The following is a 22,850-nucleotide window of genomic DNA, read 5'->3' as shown; positions in this document are numbered from 1 at the left end:
ACTGTGATACACGTTTTATAACTGAGAGCTTGTGCCAGTGGTTTTAGATTATCCTTTAGCTCTCTCATTGCACGATGGATTTATTTGCCATTGTTGTTTTATTCGCATTAAAGGGGCACCTTCCAGTTAAGATTAATTTTACAACAAATTTACTTTCTGGATTAAAATAACAATGGATAACAAAAGATAGATTAACATTGTAAACAACATAAACAATAGTGTCCCATGATTCTTTGGTGCAATCCAAGGGATTGAGCGGTTCCCCTTTAAGCTAATTCATTACAGTTCACCATTACCGTTTATATTTTGTAGATCACAGCCATAAGCATGTGGCATTTTTTTTATTTTTTTTTACATCCAATAGGTTGCATCCAATAATTAATAAATTCGGGGTACTCTAACTTGTTTAAATGGAAATAATGACTGCGATTTTCTCTGTGTCAAGTCTAAATTCAGAATTGTTATATTTCATAATTGAAAAACTAGCTCAGGAAACTAAGATATTTTGTATACAAAATACAATAAAAGTACCTGTCTATATTTATTCACACTTTGTCATACACATACAACATCAGATGTGGTAAATACACACAATCTTACAGGTGAGACCGAAATTCTGAAGTAATTGAAAATAAAAAGTTTCAAATTACATGTCTCTATTGCTGGAAGAAGTTACTTGTAATACAACATGTTGAATATACAGTTAACGGGTAATTAAGTCAATGCAGCGGCAAATGCATGCTAACTGTCATGAAAAAAATGCATGTATTTGTCCAAAAGGCTAATTTGGTTTGAAGCTGAAAATTGAAAATTGGTTGGCACCTTGTGGTTGGTTGGATATTAATGCACGGAGAAACAAAATACTGCAAAGTATGCACAAAGACAGTACAGCAGGAGTATCGCCTGACACATAGCAGTGATCACCGAGACTGTTTACTGTGTCAGAGTGAATACTTTGTGCTATCATTGTAATTAGCTTTAGCTTATGCCCAGAATAGAGAAAAATGATGACAATTATTGGAACATCCTCACTCATTCTCCAGGCATTGACTGAACGCACTGAATCAGTCTCTACCACAGGTGAATTTGAATATTTAAATATTCTTACAGTGCAGGTACGTGATTACTTCAACATTTATAGTGATAATCAAAAATTAGTAGAAAGACTAACATATGATTACGACTTCATTTAACCAGAAAACACTTATTTTAGTTAGTTTTCTGTGATTTATCCAGATTCTTTCAACAGAATTACATTAATAATCAAAATTCTCAAGCTGAATGTTTTACAGAAAGTGCAGGTACGGTGGCTCGTTCATGCCACTATGCTCAAGAGAATGCACCTACTTCTTTGTTTTTGGCTGCTGAATTATGGCTGGAGAACATGTTTTATATGAAATATATAAATAAAAAAAAATATTAGTAATATAGCATATGTCACCTGTCACAGAGAGTGATTCTGGACCCTGAACCACCAATAGCAGTAATCAGTTGAGGCTTGGAGAATGATTCTCACTACAAACTTTGTTTTCAAAAATGCCCATCTTTTTGGGGAATCTTTTCATATTTGTTATTTGCCAGTTATGGAAATATCGGTGCTCGGTGCTGCCTTTAGTTGGGTGGTACGTGGTGTGGTGGTTTTTGTGTGCTTGGAAGAGTATAAATCAGGGTAAAAGTACATAGTAATCAATGTAACTTTACACTCAGCAATATTTTCCTATATCGATACAAATCTAGGAGTAATATCATATAGTGATCGCATTCTGGGCAATACTTCTATGGATAACATACACATATAGCTATAATATAGCGTTTACAGTCCCTTATAGTATTCATATCACAAGACAGACACACAGAGCACCATTATCTGATTAGATAATCTTCAATACTATTGCATCATTTGACTAAATTCATGCAGCTTGTACCACTAAATGAACAACTTACATTCTAATCAACCAAAAAAAAGATTATTTCCCGCAGTAATACTTTTATTGCTTATGCTTGCCCACATACATCACTTGTAATTTTATATAATCTTACAACATGACACCATGTGATCCATGTTGGCCAATGCTGCAGCACGAATTTGTTTACAGAATATATCACAATACATGTATATTATCATTATTCACATATTTCCAGATTGAGTTGCAGGCATCTACCTTATTTATAGCTATTTTATGATACAACATCAACAACAGACTAATAAGTTGTATTATTGGCATTTGTCTAGAAATGGAACTCCACACTGTTGTAACCATGGTAAATTCCTACTCACCAAAGATACAATGCACTAAATCTGATAAATCACCAAATTACCATATATAGTCAAATACTAGTCACATGACTGAGAAATGCATGATGGGTAGAATTACATAGAATATGTTAATAGAAGGTATGTAGTTATATTGGTGTCATATTCAAGTATGTCACCATGGAAATTATTTGAAAAAAAAAAGCTTGTGTTGGTGATTAACATTTCAGGAAGCACATAAATTATGCACTGCATTCATGTTTTGAAGTCAAGTGACATAAAATGTATACAATCAAGATTTTAGTGGAAGAGGTATGCATGTGGTGTGCTATGCGATGACGATCTCACAAGAATTGTGAGATGATCATGAAATAGCATGACAAATATACATAGTTATTGTTCCTCTTAGGGTGGTTGGCCACATATTCCAAAACAAAATTACGTCTATATCATGTTTTTGAAAACGGTGATAGTCTCAATCATTGCTATTTTCACAAATGGATTTTTCCACACATTCACTACATCCTATGATGAAGATCATTAGAAATGCACTGACATGCACATAGAAAAAGATATTCACCGCATATCATCGTAAATATATATTGAATATGCATTCCTATCTTAATAACCTTTGATACAATTTATTTATGATTTATTTAATATCTAGTTTGCAAAAGTTTCTCCCATTGGTATCCAAATATTCTTATTTTGCACAGCATGGTAAAGAAACTCTTCGCCTTGTCCCTGTACTTTATCTGACCAATCACGCGACTTTCCATAGCTGACCCAAGTACGCTTCACACTATCAGCCGACGTCCACTCTACGAACTTTGACCCTTCAGCTGATCCAAAATACCAGACAGATTGGATGTTCTGATGTTCTGCAAGATACTTTGTCAAGTGATCTCGATCTCCAGTGATGATATTGACAACACCACCTGGTAAATCTGATGTCTCAAACACCTACAAACAATTCAGAACAATAAGTGACAGTGATGATATTGACAACACCGCCTGGTAAATCTGATGTCTCAAACACATACAAACAATTCAGAACAATAAGTGACAGTGATGATATTGACAACACCACCTGGTAAATCTGATGTCTCAAACACCTACAAACAATTCAGAACAATAAGTGACAGTGATGATATTGACAACACCGCCTGGTAAATCTGATGTCTCAAACACCTACAAACAATTCAGAACAATAAGTGACAGTGATGATATTGACAACACCGCCTGGTAAATCTGATGTCTCAAACACCTACAAACAATTCAGAACAATAAGTGACAGTGATGATATTGACAACACCACCTGGTAAATCTGATGTCTCAAACACCTACAAACAATTCAGAACAATAAGTGACAGTGATGATATTGACAACACCGCCTGGTAAATCTGATGTCTCAAACACCTACAAACAATTCAGAACAATAAGTGACAGTGATGATATTGACAACACCGCCTGGTAAATCTGATGTCTCAAACACCTACAAACAATTCAGAACAATAAGTGATTTTAGATTTACTGTGGGATCTTGCGTAATGTTTGAAAGGCGCAGACCAAAAGTCTGCCACAAAAATCAAATGATTTGATTTTAAAATTCCTTTATTATAGTTCAAGTGTTGATCTTTGAAAGGGGAAAATTGCATTGTGATTCCTTTACTTCATCAAATGTGCATGGCACATTATTAAGTGTGAAAATATCCCCCAAATACTTTTACATTTGTCAAATCCAATGAGATGTTACAATATCACTGTGATGGTATGATTTTTGTTTGTCCTGTTTTTATGTCCTATTTTACGAATAATAATCTTTTAGGATAATTTCAGTGGTGACCATGTCTAAATAATAGTATTTTAGTAGCTGTGTATCACTGATATAAATATTGTATGAATATATATACTATTCATTATTGTTTGGACCATAGAAAGCAAATACACTAAAGGTATGTATGGTCAAATCAAGAGATATTACAATGATCTAGCATATAATGTATACAATTTGGGGTTTACAAGTTTTCATTTCGAGAAGAGTTTCTAATAGAGCAAATACCAGTGAATGTTAGATTGTTCTACAAAAGAGATTTCACCAAGGAACAAGGTAGGAGAAATTTGATAGCATAATGAACATGCACATTGAAGGGCCTTCTTTCTTTCTAGGCACTTTTTGATAATTAAGAAGTCATAGAAATGTACCACTTTTTAGCATTTCCAGCCTATTATTCTTCTTAAATTCTTTTGTTTAAAAAAGAAATATGCCTGCCAAGAGCTGTTTATAGTGCAATAGGTCTTCTAATGCACAAACCCCCCAAACGTCACACATCCTCCTATTTTGAAGGGGTACAAGTAGACTAGTAATGACAAATGCAGCAATTGTTAGTAAAGTCAAGTTAACCATAATGTATGCCTAATAAACATAGGAAATGATCGTTAAATTGAAATGACAAAATTATCCTCATAATGTATGACCTATTGTTGCTATATACACCAAGAAATTGCTCTTGAACTTGCTTATTGGGAAATAAAATTCACAACGAGGTGTAGAGGGTGGGCATTCCCCTCAACCCCGCCTAATGGATAAACAACTCCTATGCACGATATTTGAATTCCAATTGATATTTATATCTCTATGACAACTGTTACTAAGGAACTACTCACCTGATAAAAATCTAGCGCTGCTAGCGGGTATTTATCACTGGGTATGATGACAACACAGTTCCCGCGGATAACAGCAGGTGCAAATAATGAAATAAAACTAAGAAGCGGGCTTTCATCGGGACATGCGATCGCTATGACACCCACTGGTTCATGTACTCGTACTGTAGCACCATACAACGTGGTTTCCTACAAAACAATGGTTTACAACATTAAACATTGGAACCGACAATTGATTGGTTTATTATGCAAAAGATAAACATACTCATTAAACCTTTGAAAACCATCAGAAAGATCCTGAAATTTTACCTAGATAACAATCATATCTCAACATTAATCATTTTGACTGAAGTCTATTTTCACTGACATTTTGATGAGTTGGAAAAAATGAAATCGTTCCTGATTTTATTTCCACTGATTCATGTAAAAAGCCCCTTAGATTGACAACGCAAAGTTGCAAAATATGATGCCCACCATGGAGAATAAAATACAGATGTATGATATAGAGACTCAGCGTGGTGTTATTATTATTATGAGCACAGAAAATATTGATTTTTTTTTACCTGTACACTACCACCATATTTATCAGCATATGCACCCCAGTGAAACAATCTCTGAATAGACAAGTCCACCTCTTCTAACGCATCTTTCATTGTCCTACCAGTCATTCGTTGTAACTTTGTAGCAAACTCATCTCGTCGTAATTCTAAATTCTCTGCCATGTAGTAAACAATTTGAGCTCTGTTATGGGCAGCTCTCTTTCCCCATCTGAATACAAACATACATGACAATGATAGGGAATAAAGTAATTTTTCACAGAGTCGCAGATTTATTGGCAATATGACCCCTGACCCTAGATGGTCATTGGTCATATAATAAAAGTCATTGGTAATTTGACCTTTGACACATGTCAGTCATTGGTCATATAATGAAAGTCATTGGTAATTTGACCTTTGACACATGACATTTGACACATGACAGTCATTGGTCCTATAATGAAAATAACACCATGCCCAGGGTAGCCATGGGCAATACATTCACTAGGTTGAAAACATTCACCTACCCTGGTGCTGCTGCATGTGCCACCTCTACAGCATTCCTAATATCTTTTCTGTTGCCATCAGCAACTACGGATATCACTTCACCAGCTGGACTCAAAACCGGTCTGGAATACTGACCATCTGGTCTCTTCTGTCCTCCACCATAGTATAGTTTATAAGTCCTGTCAATGCTATTGAGAAATGCATATAGACTAGATTGACAATCAAGAAAATATATTGTGAATAGAAAATGTTTGATAATTTTAATTTTATTGAACACGTGTAGAAATTTTCCTAATTTCTGAGACTTTGACAAGAAACATAAGAAAATTATTACACAAAATATCGTCACAAAGTAATGTCACAAGCTCATATTGGAGTGGGTTAACGAAAATATCCAACAGATTGTACCATATGGAACAGGCATGATACATGGCATACTAATGTGAGTGAATATATAACAGGTAAGAAAACATTTTTTTGTTTACACTTACAATTTACACATTGCATCATGGGTGAATTTTGAGACACAAGACATGAACAGATCACATATTTGACAGCAACAAACTTTGACATTTGTGCCATAATTGACAAGCATGGGTGGATTTAGAGTGAATGCACAGGAGTTATCATGTGGGAACACATGTATTAATGCACATGTATTACCATAGAGCAAACTACTGAAACTATCGATTGTGCTACTTTCCAATGAGTAAGAAACACTAAACAGAATGGCAGACATAACTCAAATTTATATACCAAAGTTAACTTTTGTAACTAGTCACAAAAATGAAATGAACATAATTTCTTTATATTTGTCTCAAAATTTTGATGAAGACATGTAAGCCAATAAAAATTTGTATCTACTGTAGAATACTTTGCCGAAAGGGTGATTCCGTGAAATAAAATCCAGCGAATATACTTTTTTCACTATATTTCACATTCAACTCGTCAAAAACCAGTGAAAATTAATTCCATACAAAACACCTAAAATGCCTTTTCAGCAAAAATTAATATCAAAAATTGTTTTGAAAAATGCTTAAAAATAAGTGATAATCACTGTATCAAGCTGTCATGCATGTATTTAAGATACTGAGAACAAAGAAAACAAATTAGCATGTTTCTTACCATGGCATTTTGACACCGTCAATTTCTATTGTATTTTGTTCTACAGTAGCGTTACTTGGTGGTGTCGGTAGCGTTGCACCAAACGTTTTGTAATTAACATCAACGTTCTCAGGTTTGGGTTTCTCCATCCAAGTCGGCATAACATACTCGTATAGACCCTGTCGATAAGAAATTAACAAATGTATCCCATAATTCAGTGCTCTTATGCAGTATGTGCTGACTTGGTCAAATGGTTAAAAAAACTGCAAAAGCAAAAAAATTGGTTTGATACCAGTCTTAGACATATGCAATATAATAAAATAAATTTGTCTGATGATAAAACATTTTTATTGGCAATGTTTTCATCACAACTTCTTGCATGACGCCCTCTAGTGGCATTTGTGCATGCTCATCAAGAAAAATTTAATATAAAAACAAAGGATTATATCAACCCAAATACTAGAGGGCACTATACCATACAAGGAGGCAATTTACCAAGTGGCCCCAGAAACTCCAGGCAAGAAATCTAATATCTCTAGTTAAAAAAACAAAAGAATATAAATTCTCTAACACATGAGGGCATGATATAGACCAAGAATATGAATTAACTGTAGCAGGAACAATTTATATGAAACCTGTATTTCTTACAGGTACTGTATTCGCTATATCTGAAGCACATCTTCAATAAGAGCACATATATAAACCAAAAATCGAAATTATTAAAATATTATTTATTTTGATGACACTAAAAACTCTATAATATTTCATGTAAGTGCATGTGCTTCTAATAGAATGAATATAGTATCTGTTCTGAGAAGAAGGTGTTTAAAGAAAGTTTCGGCAACCCCAATGATTTTCTGAAACTGAAGTGTATTCCCATAAATATATATATATACACGGTAATAGAGGAATTAATACACAACTACATGAATATTGAAACTCGACAGCACTGTTTAGTAAGGTACAGGAGCTTTATATGAGTGAGGTATTTGTACCTTACTAAACAGTGCTGTCGAGTTTCAATATTCATGTAGTTGTGTATTAATTCCTCTATCACCGTATTCACCCGCTCTACATATACTTTATATTGACCACTTTTGTTTTGGAATAATCAACTCCCACATCTAGACTATATATATCTATATATCTACCTCTTTACCCCCATCTCTTCCATATCCACTTTGTCGATATCCGCCAAATCCCGCTGCTGCATCGAACATATTATGACCATTAATCCACACAGCGCCAGCTTTCAAATTAAATGCTACTTCCAATGCCAGGCTAACGTTCTCAGTCCAGACACTCGCTGCTAAGCCATATATAGTATTGTTACCGATAGCGATGGCTTCTTTGGCAGTACGGAATGGAAGCACAGTTAATACTGGGCCAAATATCTAGAAATAAATCATGATAGTATTTAAGGTTTTGTGGACATGTAGCTGGGACTTAGCATTGCAGGGTCTTGTGAACATTGAAGTCACTGTGAGTACACTTTGGAAAACAAATTTATCATGCTAGTATCGTTGCTATGATGCAAAAGACCACCACAATATCATAAACCATTGCCATCTTTTCAATTGAATTAAACATTAATTACTACTATGGTATTATTACACCAGGACAATCTTATCATCAGAAATATAAAATGGACTGTCGTTTCTGAAATTTCCAATTTTTTGGGGGATCAGTAGATTTTGGGTCAGATTTTTTGAGTTGTGTTTTGGCAAATGAAATGTCAAATAGTTTGGAAAGGATTGGTGTTTGCAATCTGACACATATGTGACCTCAGATGAGGGAACCATGGTCACGGTCCAAAACAATTAAGAATAACATACGTACAATGTATAACCTACTCATCTCAGTTCACAAACATTTTATACCTTCCTATTCATTTGTTAAGACCAAATTTGTGTGCTTTAAAATTCACATATATTATAATTAAATTTATTAAATACCACACTCAACACCACAGTTGAATTAGGCTGCATGTACTAAAGTAATGCAGTCACAAATCTGAATAAGAAATAAGAATAGCTGAAATTTCAGGAATTGCCAAAGACTTCTCGCAAAAGATTTCTCAGATTGCACACTTTTCCAAGGCCTTCAGTATGCTAGAGTTGGCTTATGTTACTTTAAAGCGGGAGGGTGTCACCTGCACAGGCACGGGAATTGAGTCCCCAAGCGACGATAGCAACACACACTAAAAACACAAAGGCTCGTGGGTGGACGCTTGTTTGTAAACAATGACACGCTATGACCATCTAACGATTGCACAGGTGACAACTCCCCCACTTTAATATCCAAGAGTCCTAGCTAGGTGCCTGAAGTTAACTGGTCTCATCATCACCAGTTGTCGTGCATCAAAGTTTGATAAAAATAAATGTATCTCACCTCTTCTACGACCACTGTAGATGATGTCTGTACATTAGTGATCAATGTTGGTGGATAGAAACATCCTTTTGTTGGGAAGCAGTCATGTGCCTGGAAGACTTCTGCACCTTCAGCCTTAGCACCCTGTACATACTCGTCAATTGTCTTACGTTGTGTAGGATCCACTATAGCCCCCATATCAATGCATTTATCAAGGGAATCACCAACTCGTAGGTGTCGCATTCTTTCTTTTAGTTTGTCAACCATCTTCTGAGCTACTGTTTCTTGTACCAGGAGTCGAGATCCGGCACTACACACCTGGTAATAAGTGTTATAAAGCAATCGTATTATAAATTCAAATTGAATACCAATTATTATTCAGATAACTGTTTCCTTCAAACCTCATTTACATATAAATTATTTGCATTTAACACTGAGCGCCAATTTTCCCCATGCTCAAAATGGAATACTTTAAATGCATTAAATATTAGCTAATTTTACTATTGTCGTTGGTAAGTAGTATTCTCTAAATTAAATCTATGCATGTAAGCATGTAGAAAAATAATAGAACTCAATTTTTCCCTGCCAAGCTTATGAGTTAATCCTCCAGTGAAATTGCTCAAAACATCAAAAACAGTGAAATTAAAAGCCAGCCAAAATAAATGGTATTACAGTGACTTTTTTTCTAATATTTTTGGGAATTTTCACTGAACTTAATCTCCATTTTGGACCAAAGAGACAAAATATGACATTGCTTCTATTTTTTTATAAAAATAAAATAAAATTTGCATCAATATTTTCTGTTGAAAGGAGCAGAATGAAAATATAATATAATAACTATTGTGCATGGTGAGTGTCATTGACTTTGTTGTTCAGAAGGTTGATGTCATAAATCAACAAATTCAATATTTAAATAAGTTGCTAAGTGCTAATTTTTTCGAGAAAGAATACATGGCTTAAATAATTTAAAACTTCACACAACACTCCTCAGTGCATGTATCTGTCATAAGATGGCTGCCTTTGAAAACTATAAGGTAATCACAGAAGGTGTAACCTCTAAGTTGGCGTCACGAACACACACAGATTTTGTGTGCCATCATTGACGCAACATAAATTGTACATTGATTTAGTTATCTTGAAAAACCGCCATAGTTATTGGATTTGTAATTTGGTAAATTAAAATTCTCATTTTACAAACAGAAATGAAGAAAATCAGTAGTTACATTTTCGTTTCCGCCTCAAGTCATCTATACCGTAACTTACACTTTTTTTCTTGAAGAACAACCCATAACTCTAAACAAGAGAAATTATTTGACCCTATTGTAAAATACTTTATTTTAGTTGGAATTCATTTTCGCTGAACAGATTTTTTGGGTGTTTTGTATGGAATTTATTTTCACTGATTTTTGATAGGTCGAATGTAAAATTTAGAAAAAAATAGCGAAAATTAATTCCAAGCAAAAATAAAGTATTTTACAGTATCTCGCTACCCCTAGTTTAAACCTACCTGTCCTTGATTAAACCATATCGCGTCTACAACGCCCTCCACAGCGCTGTCCAAGTCTGCAGATTCAAACACAATAAATGGTGATTTTCCTCCTAATTCTAATGAGATCTTTTTACCGGAACCAGCAGTGGCTCTTCTCAGTATCTGACCAACCTGGCAAATAAAAACAAATGAACATGTTAAGCTAACACAAGAGGGCACTATACAACAACTACTGTATGTTGTGTTGTGGGCACTTTTCTTGTCTTTCATGTTTCTAGTGTATTATTTATCTATTATATACAATTGTAAGTTCTCTTCAATAATATACTGCATATATGTGCAGTAACTTTCAGCAAAATTTACATTCAACTCAAACTTCGCTAATTTAATTTCCTCAATATTTAGCTGCTAGGCCACTTAGGCCAACCAAATTCACTACAGCATAAACAAAAGAAAACGTCAAGTCCAAAACAGGAGGGCACTGTACAATTTACAACAAGACATTGTCCCTTTTGCAACTTTATCTATGTATACATTTGCAGCCAGATCTCTCCCAAATCTACCTTCTCTTCATTAACTCAAACAAAAGAAAGACGTCAACTCCAACACAAGGGGGCGCTATAACATAGAAATATTGGCCACTTACCTGAATTGATTCAGCAAATGCAATTTTATCTATATTTACATGTCTGGCAAATTTACTTTCAAAATTGCCTTCACCAGTAACACAAATAAAAGAATATATCAACTCCAACACAAGAGGGCACTATACCATACAAGAGTCCACTGCTTGTTCACTCACCTGTGTTGACCCGGTAAATGCAACCTTATCCACACTGGGATGTGTAGCTAATTTACTTCCAAATCTTCCATCTCCAGTGACAACGTTGAACACACCGGGTGGAAGTCCAGCCTCAGCACAGATCTCCGCAAACAATAAGGCTGTCAATCTGGTATACGTAGCTGGTTTTAGAACGACTGTGTTACCCATGGCTAACGCTGGGCCTACTTTCCATGTAAGTAACATGAGTGGAAAGTTCCATGGAACAATTGCACCAATCACACCTACAAAAATGAAATACAGTAAATGAAAAAATCAAATACTGTACAAGCATTAAATATTCTTGTTTATATTTGCACAAAAATTCGTTAAATTAAAAATATTTGAACATTTGAGTTGCTGAATTGTAATTAAGTTCTTGGTTAATTGTTGTTGTTGAGAGCATGCACACATAACTGGTCAGTGTAAATAAATCTGGAATTTGTTCTTGAGGTGCACAGATTTAGATTGTTTTGATAATTCAGATGTGAAAATGTGAAATGTACAACCTACAAAATTAGAAATAAAACACTTAAGAAATTTAACAATTAAATTTCTCCAACTTTTGGAGACGTTTGGAATTTTATTTGATATTTTGTTACATTAATACTTTGTTTACATATTACATAAAATAACACAGTGATTGCTCATGTATTAAAAACTGATTTAAGAATTTTGATGAGTTGCATAGCAAAGAGTCAAAATAAATGAAACAAGCAGACTGTCGGCTGAGATAGCTCCGCTGTTAGCAATGCACATTACAATCAACAAAAATTCAAAAATATTCAAAATTAGATACCCCGGTAATTGATGATATCATCACAAAATGAACAAATCTGAGAGAGGTCCACATGTAGTACTTATATATGTGATATCGAAGCAATTGCACTTGCGTTTTTTAACAAGAAGTCGAAAATATCACATTTTACCAAAAATGACAAAAATATTCATCAAAATTAGAGAATTGAAGATATCATCATGAAATGAACAAATCTAAGAGAGGCCTACTCAAGTATCAAAGCATTCAGGCTTGTAGTTTTCAAGAAGAAGTCGAAAAAGTAAAACATTGACACGGACAACGACGGACGCTGAGGAACAATTACTCATATGATAAGCTCCGCTCGACAAAGTCAACAGCAGAGCTAACAAATAAAGCAGTGTATAACCATGTAAACACTAACTTTTTGAACAAAAGATGTGACTTTAATAATCAGGATTGAATACAATGTTCAGTAAAGTAATTCAATAATCAACTCAAAGTGTTACTTGGTCACAAATCAGGTGACTGTCCTGAGTTTGACTGCCATTTGGATACGTGTATCTGATTATGATTATAAAACTTGACGACATTCTATACTCATACTTGAAATGTAATGAAATAGTTTGCATTGTTCAATTTTCTACCAACTAAAATACCCTGAATTCTGTTTGAATACTTATTCTAGGAGGACTGTGAAATTCCAGATAGAAAATTGAGTACACTAAAAATATAGTATTAGTTGTTGTGTAACTTTGAACCAGATGCTACTTTTGAAATACTGTAAAATGACTAATTTTCACTGATTCAGTATTTCAGGCAAATTCAGCAGGTTTTAAATTCATGGTTTCATCATTTAGATAATGTGTTCTATGCTCAATTTTACATGTTCACTGGGTTTTAATTTAGCGCATTTTCCAGTCAGCGAAATAAGCAAAATTAAAACCCAGTGAATAATTAACCCTTCTACAGTATTTGGTATTTCCTGTATCACAAGCCAAAGGGCCTGAACATGAAAAATCTAGGAAAGTAAGGGATGGATTTTTCTCGAGGAACACATCAGAAAAAATTATTTTTTTTGTTTACCATAGTAACCATCTTACTATGCAAGAAAAATTATCCAACTTACATTTTTCATTCACCATGCCAAGCTCAGGGGAAAGTATTCTATGTTCGTTGTGTAGGCGTTCATATGCACATTTTCCACACAAAAACAAAGAATTGGTCAAATTTTGTTAGCGGTTGGCTTAATGTAACCCCAACGGAACATTCGGCTGTATAAGATTGGTATTTTTTTCCTGATTTGAAGGAATCTGAAAACCTTGTTTCACAACACTTCTCTTTATTTAGTTCCATGCCGTATTTAAGATAGTGTCCCCCATATAGTAAATATCGCATTTATTTTATTATCACTTGTGCGCCAGCTGACTGCATGAAATTAATTAGTCTGAGTGTAATCCATGTCAATAACATTCATGCCGAATTGCAAAGCAATCTGACAAGCAGTTGTAGAAAAAATAATTTTTAGCCATAAATTACAAAAATATTCGGTTGAAAATAGAGATTTAATGTGATGTCATGAAATGAACAAATCTGACAGCGGACCATCCCAGGTAGGTGTAATATGTATAGCATGGCAATCCAGCTGACAGTTTTGGAGAAGAAGTCGTTTCAATGACGACAGGTGTGGTCAACTCATGAGCTGCACTTGATGACAGCGGAGCTAGTAATAGTGGTTGGCTAATACTTGGGGAGGGCTTATGATCAGAGCAGTATGGTATATCATGAATATATTAAAAATGCAACTATTGATTTATTCAATCATGACATGGTAACTATGGCAACTTACCAACAGGTTTCCATCCAGCCATTTCAGTGTCCATCAACTGTGCCCATCCTGCATGGTGGTAGAAATGCCTAACTACAGTCGGTACATCGGCATCACGTGATTCACGAACTGGTTTACCGTTATCCAAACTTTCCATAACAGTTATCAGCCGTTGGTGTTTCTGTACATGCCGTGCAATACTGTGACAATAATAGAGACACTACATAATGGTATAATGTCATATTTTACCAGAAACTCTTGAAAAATATTAAATTCAGGTACTGATAACAAACCTTTTGACATAAATAACAAACACCAGAGGTACATTACTTGGGGTTTGCAACGCGCATAGTACTGTATGGTGACATCATGTCAAGATCCTATTCAAGTCTCATCTCGTAGATAGTGAGACTGATGCTACGACCTTCTGACATGAAATAGGCGGTTTGTTATAATCAATAAAACATGTATTACCACATTCATAGTGAAAAAATGTAATACATCAAAAATGTACAGAAAATATAGTTATCGTATTCCGTCATATCGTGAGCAGCTATTTTGATCCACTTGGACATCCCGGTATCCTAGTTACCTGAGGCATGCGCATTTTTCTGAGTTGGAACGCTTTTGCGAGAGCGAGATTGAAACGGGATCTTTGAATTATGTCACCGTAGTTGCAAACCCCATGTAATGTACCTCTGCTTATACCTAATACATGTTTATGAAATTCAGCCATATTTATTTACTATTAGACCACAAATACTTACAATAACATATTGGTTGCTATGGGTAACTATGTCATTCAAAAAGTAAACAGGTGGTTGTATGTTAAAACCGAGTTGACCCCCTCCGCAAGGCAAGGTTGCCACAAACTCAATGGAGCAGTCTAAGCCAATGTTGGACATTCTCTCACTAACGAATGCAACTTTAGAGGACCTTGGTTAAGGTACTTGGGTACTTGTGTTTGACTGGGATTTGTTGATGCCAAGATAGCATTGCCATTTGTTGCTTACTTAGATGGTTATACATCCCTATCATAGGAAGTCCTTAACAAGCAATATTTTTTCTGAAGAAAGTTACACTATATGGACTATCAGCCATAAAAATGGTGAAAACAGAATGAACCTGTGTTCAAGTCTGTTTTGTTTTTAGATCACACATGTTTGGTCTAGAAAGATTTTACAGCACATAATGATTCTATAACCATAATTGTAAGATACATGTCCATATATGGAAGTTGCATGATCATAGGTCAAAGTAATATGACCATATATGGAAGTTATATGAGCATAAATGAAAGTTGCATGACCATATATGGAAGATGCATGACTATATATAGAAGTTATACATGTATGACCATATATGTAAAATATGTGATCATAATAAGAATAAACAGTTATATTTACTGACCTATACAAATATCTAGCTCTGACATGGCTTGGTAGAGTACTCCATGATTCAAATGCTTTTTTGGCTGAAGACACTGCTAACTCAACATCCTCATCTGTTCCTTGCACAGTAGATGTTAATTTTTCTCCTGTTGCTGGATTCTTGCTTTCATATGTTTTTCTTCCCTCAGGTTTTACCCAGCGGTTGTTGATGAAGTGACCCAGACTCCTGCCATGATTATCCAACCATGCCTGTGAACCAAATACATGCATTAATCATAATGTAACATATTTACACAAAACACAATCTGTACACATTATTTAATTTGAGTTGTGATCACCTATATACATGTACATCTAACAAAATGACTTTTCAAATCTTGTTAGCAGACAGTCTCTTGTCCTCAGGCTTTTGTAGTGCCTAACATACATTTACTTTGAGGACTATGTAATATAGCCATAGGACAACCCAATATAGCCATGGGACGACCCAATATAGCCATGGGACTACCCAATATAACCATTGGAGTACCCAATATAGCCATGGGACGACCCAATATAGCCATGGGACGACCCAATATAGCCATAGGACTACCCAATATAGTCATGGGACGACCCAATATAGCTATGGGACGACCCAATATAGCCATGGGACGACCCAATATAGCCATGGGACGACCCAATATAGCCATAGGACTACCCAATATAGCCATAGGACTACCCAATATAGCCATACGACTACCCAATATAGCCATAGGACTACCTAATATATCTGTAGGACTACCTAATATAGCAATGGGACTACCCAATATAGCCATAGGACTACCTAATATATCCGTACGACTACCTAATATAGCAATGGGACTACCCAATATAGCCATAGGACTACCTAATATATCCGTAGGACTACCTAATATAGCAATGTGACTACCCAATATAGCCATGGACTACACAATATAGCCATGGGACTACCCAATTTAGTAATAGGACTACCCAACATAGCCATAGGACTACCTAACATAGCTTTGAGACTACCTAATATAGCCATGGGACTACCCAATATAGCCATAGGACTACCCAACATAGCCATAGGACTACCTAATATAGCAATGGGACTACCCAACATAGCCATGGAGCTACCCAATTTAGTAATAGGACTACACAATATAGCCGTAGGACTATCCAATACAGCCATGGGACTACCTAACATAGCTTTGAGACTACCTAATATAGCCATGGGACTACCCAATTTAGTAATAGGACTACCCAATTTAGTAATAGGACTACACAATATAGCCGTAGGACTATCCAATACAGCCATGGGACTACCTAACATAGCTTTGAGACTACCTAATATAGCCATGGGACTACCCAATTTAGTAATAGGACTACCCAACATAGCCATAGGACTGCCAAGCAGCAGGCTTGGATGGTTTATGTATTGAACTTTTGAAATACAGTTGTAATTTCTTAATTGATCCTCTAGTTAAATTATTTAATTTAATTCATGAATCTTCAATATTTCCGGATATTTGGAATACCAGTATAATTACACATTTATATAAAAAAGGTGACAAACATGATCCCCAAAACTACAGAGGAATATCTGTATCTAGTTGTATTGGTAAACTGTTTTGTAACATAATAAATTCTCGTCTTAATAACTATATTGAAGAGAACAAACTAATCTATAATAACCAGGCTGGTTTTAGAAAGAACCATCATACTATTGATCATATTTTTATCTTAAAAACTCTAATTTCAAAACAATTATGTAAGAAAAAGAGACTTTTTGTATGTTTTGTTGATTTTGCTAAAGCTTTTGATTCAATTTTGAGAATATCCTCTTTTACTTGACATCAAAAAACAAATAATAAAATATTGGCTGCATATCGTGGAATTACCAGATGATAATCTAACTAAACAAGCATTCTATGAACAGAAAAAGTCATCTATATCAAATAGTTGGTTCATTAATCTTAAAACCATATTACAGGAAGCATCATTAGATTTTCTTCTGAAAAGAAAAATCCTCAAAACACAAACAGCAACAATTTGTAAAATTTTACAATCAAATTTACAAAGCAGGTATGTGAACAAGTGGAGAACTGCTATATCAAATGAAAATTCTAAACTCAGAACATATTCAAAATTTAAAACAAAGTATAATTTGGAGCCTTATTTACTTAATTTGAACGGTGAAAATAGAAAAATGTTCACTAAATTCAGGGTTAGTGATCATAGTTTAGCTATTGAAAAAGGCAGACATTCTATCCCAAAAGTACCAATAAATAACAGACTTTGTCAATTTTGGAATAATTGCATTGAAGATGAGATCCATTTCCTTTTAGATTGTCAAAAATATGAACAGCAGAGATCTCAACTGTTACATAAAATTAAAGTCCCGGCTGACAATAACATTTCTTGTTTCACATATTTACTTTCACATCAAGATAAATTAGTTCAACAAGAGATATCAAACTTTATTTTAGCTGCGACCAAAATTAGAAATTAGATTTCTTTAATAATTTATTTGTGTATTTTTTTTTTTTTATACATATTTATTTATTTGTGAATTTTAAGTACATTCATTCAAGTTATTTACAAAATTTGTTAACAAAAATTCTTTATTGTTGCAAACACCCTATGTAACCTACTCTTTTTTACACGGGAACAATAAAGTTCATTCATTCATTATAGAAATGGGACTACCCAACATAGCCATGAAGCTACCCAATTTAGTAATAGGACTACCCAATATTGCCATAGGACTACCTAATATAGCAATGGGACTACCCAACATAGCCATGGAGCTATCCAATTTAGTAATAGGACTACCCAACATAGCCACAGGACTACCTAATATAGCAATGGGACTACCCAACATAGCCATGGAGATACCAAATTTAGTAATAGGACTACCCAACATAGCCATAAGACTACCAAATACAGCAATGGGACTACCTAATATAGCCATGGAGCTACCCAATTTAGTAATAGGACTACCCAACATAGCCATAGGACTACCTAATATAGCAATGGGACTACCCAACATAGCCATGGAGCTACCCAATATGGTAACAGGACTACCCAATATAGCCATGGAACTATCAATTACATGTATAGCCATGAGGCTGAAAAATTGTATACCTTCAAACCATGATGCATCTTAGAGCTACAGTTGCTGTTCTAACAAGAAATAAATAAAGTTTTTTATATAAATTCTTATAAATTCAAATTGCCTGATTAGAATTCTGATTGACCAACCAACTAAAATAATATTCATGGCTCAGTTTGAAATTAATATTCATATTAAGTACTATAAAAGATAAAATAAAAAAATTGTTTATTATAAAAATAATTCAGTCATCGCTTACAACTCGATCCTGGTAAGAGATCGAAAAATAACCTGCATTGCGGCATGTATGCATGCATGCAAGATATAGGGAATAAACAATAAATCTGAACACGGCACAATTGTGAGTAACACTGAATGTTTTATATTGATGTCAGACACATCTACAATACCAATTGATAACAGACTGATTTGTGGGGAAAAAAAACACATTTAGTGTGTTTTTTTATCTGAAAATGTCTACGAATCTGTAGTCAATCAGCTTTGATTGGTTTACAGGATTTGAAATTACAAAGCCTTAAACCTACCAAGTACCAATATGTTGGGTAGTTTTAAAATTATTAAAAAGTTTGTTTTGAATTTTTATGAAAATTGAATTTAATGTCCATTGCCTAATATTTTAAAATCTGGTGGGATAAAGTAGACTGTAAACAAATGTTTATTATAGGTGGCTGAATTGTTGGTAGTAAACCAGCCAATGATTGAAGACAACATGCAAAGACTCATGGGTAATTTGCATTACAAAATGGCTACTATAACCAATAGAACCGTCTTTCTTTATATGTGAATGAGAACTAGTTATAGATCCATAGCTCTTCCTGTGTTGGTCTTTAGTCTTTACAATGGTATTTTTGTTATTTCTGATGTATTTTGTGTCATTAAATTTGTTATTTTCAGATATTAGGACTTATCAAAACAGAAGAGTTATGATTCCTCCCATAGTAAGACATTGATCCTTGTTTGGTAAGTATACAAGTAGCCAGTGTTGTCACCAGGAACACTACATGGCCTACATGCTAATTTGCATAACATTATAGTATGTTAATCACCTCCACTGTTTTTTATTGTTATAATTAAGCTTAATTGTTTCTCCAAAATCTATGGAGTGGGGAGGGAGGGGTTCTACTCAAGAACTCTGATAGCTCTGCTTGTTCATCTTCAATGCAAGCTGAATTAACAGCAGGGTAAGATTTGTGAGAAAATAAAATTGTGTTCTTGTAACACATAGCAGTATTGTTAAATTATAATGACTAAGCTATTGCGCTTCTGTTTCAAATTACATGAAAATATTCACATGTGTACTTGTTTGCATCTAATGAATACTGCTATTGACAAAACAATTTTACAATACATCATACCAGGACTCAAACGTTTTATCAACATGTTATAACATCAATCAATTAAACAAAATATTAAACATTTTCAAAAATGTTCATTCACCTTGATTTTTTTAATTAATTTATTATTGAGAGCGTAAAACTTTTTAGTTTTCATACAGATTATGTTCTTTGTCTTGCATATTGCATGTAGTAATGAGGGTTTTCGTTAGAAGCCGGTCGCCGGCTTATTTGTCGTCTACACGATCTCGCACGGCCGTCTACTGTTGCAGAATTCAATTGCAGGTCTAAGGTCACACCTGTTGTCACATGGTGTCACATGGTTGATTTGAAAAATGGTGTCCAAATGTAAGATCGCACAGGCAAACAAGAGGGGAACAAGTCATCTTTGTGTTCGTCATACTAAAGCAGAGGGGTTGTCACGAGCGTGTCCTTGAAACTTGAGTTCCAAGTGGCGTATATACAACAGATTGTTTATTTACATCAAAACGCATGTTCCATGTAGTAGTAATATGGCCAAAAATAAAAACAGCCGTTATTCGGCCATCTTTGATCTGATTATGAAATACTGAAATGTATGATGTATGTGCCAAATACGAATGAAAATGGTACATAAATTGTGGAAATATAGTAGTAAGGCCAAAAAGTCAGATGACTGTCAATCGCCCATCCTTGACCAGATTTTGAAACAAACCGTCATGGACTTGTATCCTAACATGTATAATCTATGTATCAAGTTTGAATGACAACTGACAAAGCATGTCCAAAATACAACATTTTCAAAAAACAAGATGGCTGCCAGTCAGCCATTTTGAATCGAATCGCTAAACCACTGCATGTGCATATGTCCCACATAAGGTACTAGGCACATGCAAAGAATGAACAGAATCGGTCCACAGGATTCTGAAATATGATTCTGGACAGACTGACGCACGGACGGACGGACAGACTCAGGAACTCACAGACGGATGGGGACATGTATCCTACATGTATGATCTATGTACTAAATTTGAATGAAAACTGACAAAGCATGTCCAAAATACGACATTTTCAAAAAACAAGATGGCTGCCAGTCGGCAATGTTTGATCCAATTGTGAAATAAATCGTCATGCACATGTATCCTAACATGTATAATCTATGTACCAAGTTTGAATGAAAACTGACAAAGCATGTCCAAAATACAACATTTTCAAAAAACAAGATGGCTGCCAGTCAGCCATTTTGAATCGAATCGCTAAACCACTGCATGTGCATATGTCCCACATAAAGTACTAGGCACATGCAAAAAATGAACGGAATCGGTCCAAGAAATTCTGACGGACGGACGCACGCACGAATGCCCAGACGGAGACTGAATTATAAGTCCCCGTTTTCAGACTTTGTCTGAACGGGGACTAATAAAATGTATAAATAAAACGACCACAAATAAAATCTTTCACAATGAACAAATTACTATTTTGGTCTTTACTTAAACCATATGCCCACATATATTGAAACCTGCAACAAAATATGTCTTGCACTTTCCAAAAGTCTTCGGTCCACAGAGGGAAGACACCCCACTCCTGCCCTTCCCCCGTGAAAGCAACATGCTCGCATTGCGCTGCGAAGCCATTCAGGAGCCTTCTAGTATTTTAATTTAGCCTCCTACTTTGAAAGTCAGGGAAACCCCTGATTAATAGCAATTATACTAAATTTTATTGAGATAATGGTCGCATGACACTGACATACAATTAGTGTGCTGCTTTATTTGTATCTGACTGATGTAAATCCAGGTGTGTTGAGCAAGGAAGTTAAATATACACGTAAATGAATTTGTGAGCCACAGTATCTGTGATTTAAATATAAACAGGTAGCAAGTCAAAACAACCAGCTACCAGAGGGTAAAAAACAAAAATTATAAATGTGGACAAACCAGTGGCTTTGCAGTATTTTGAGGACCATGTCTACAATCCAATAGACAAGATCACAAGATTTTGAAAAATCTATAAATAATAGTAAAAGTTTTTCATCATCAAAATGGAGTTCCGTTGACTTGTTACTTCCAAACCAGAATTCATTTGTTTATTCAACAAAGTATTTAGACACAACAAATATAGATATAGTTTATTCGCTCCGAGATTAAGCTGATTTATAACTTTTCAATTATAGATCGGTAGTGCCCCGCCCATCTATATAGGTCAAATGTGACCGTTATGTAAATAAACAGCTGGCTTTTGGAAATCAAAGAAACTGGAATATCAATAAAAAATTAATCTTGTCGACAAATTATGATCTGACAAAACCGAATATATTCATGTATGGAGCAACTCGTTAAATTGAAGCACATTCTCCCGACCAAAGTGCCCTCGTCCGTTCCAGTCAATCCATTATCATCGAGTCGGAGATGAATCCGCGATGAGCAGTCATAATTCATGTCAAAAACCTAGCGATATTATTTTCACAAATTTCAAACAGAAGTGTCGCTTCAGCTGTTCTACAGACCTGTGCAACGTTGGCTGCTTCAGGGGCTGGTCCATATGACATGCTTTTGAATATTTCGCCAACTGAGTTCGGCGTGCTTTTCCCAGTCACGGCGGCCATTTTCAAGAGATGGTAGTTTGACCTTAGACGCAAGCACGTTTTGCAAGGGGGGTCAGGAGGGCAACACCTTTCTTATGAA

General features: G+C 34.9%; 1 protein-coding gene across 2 annotated transcripts; it reads right to left on the bottom strand.

Moving 5' to 3' along the window:
• Nucleotides 1-528: 528 nt before the first annotated feature.
• On the bottom strand, nt 529-22,776 carry LOC100373465 (aldehyde dehydrogenase family 16 member A1-like). Of its 2 annotated transcripts, none has more exons than XM_085506444.1 (12): nt 22,673-22,776; nt 15,740-15,969; nt 14,351-14,529; nt 11,727-11,989; nt 10,943-11,095; nt 9,457-9,753; nt 8,217-8,459; nt 7,087-7,244; nt 5,982-6,149; nt 5,482-5,686; nt 4,922-5,107; nt 529-3,217 (listed from the first exon to the last, which is right to left on the bottom strand). In XM_085506444.1, the coding sequence occupies exons 1-12, from the start codon at nt 22,769-22,771 to the stop codon at nt 2,918-2,920; spliced, it is 2,481 nt and encodes an 826-aa protein (XP_085362570.1). In that variant the 5' UTR covers nt 22,772-22,776; the 3' UTR covers nt 529-2,917. The 2 variants fall into 2 exon arrangements, with proteins under 2 accessions (XP_085362570.1, XP_085362571.1); XM_085506445.1 differs by lacking the exon at nt 529-3,217 and adding an exon at nt 3,625-3,749.
• Nucleotides 22,777-22,850: the final 74 nt, after the last annotated feature.

This window comes from Saccoglossus kowalevskii, chromosome 12 (genome assembly GCF_978046115.1).
Source record: "Saccoglossus kowalevskii chromosome 12, keSacKowa6.1, whole genome shotgun sequence".
Taxonomy (NCBI): domain Eukaryota; kingdom Metazoa; phylum Hemichordata; class Enteropneusta; family Harrimaniidae; genus Saccoglossus; species Saccoglossus kowalevskii.
Note: the sequence above shows the minus strand (reverse complement) of the source record. Positions and strands in the feature narration are given on the sequence as shown.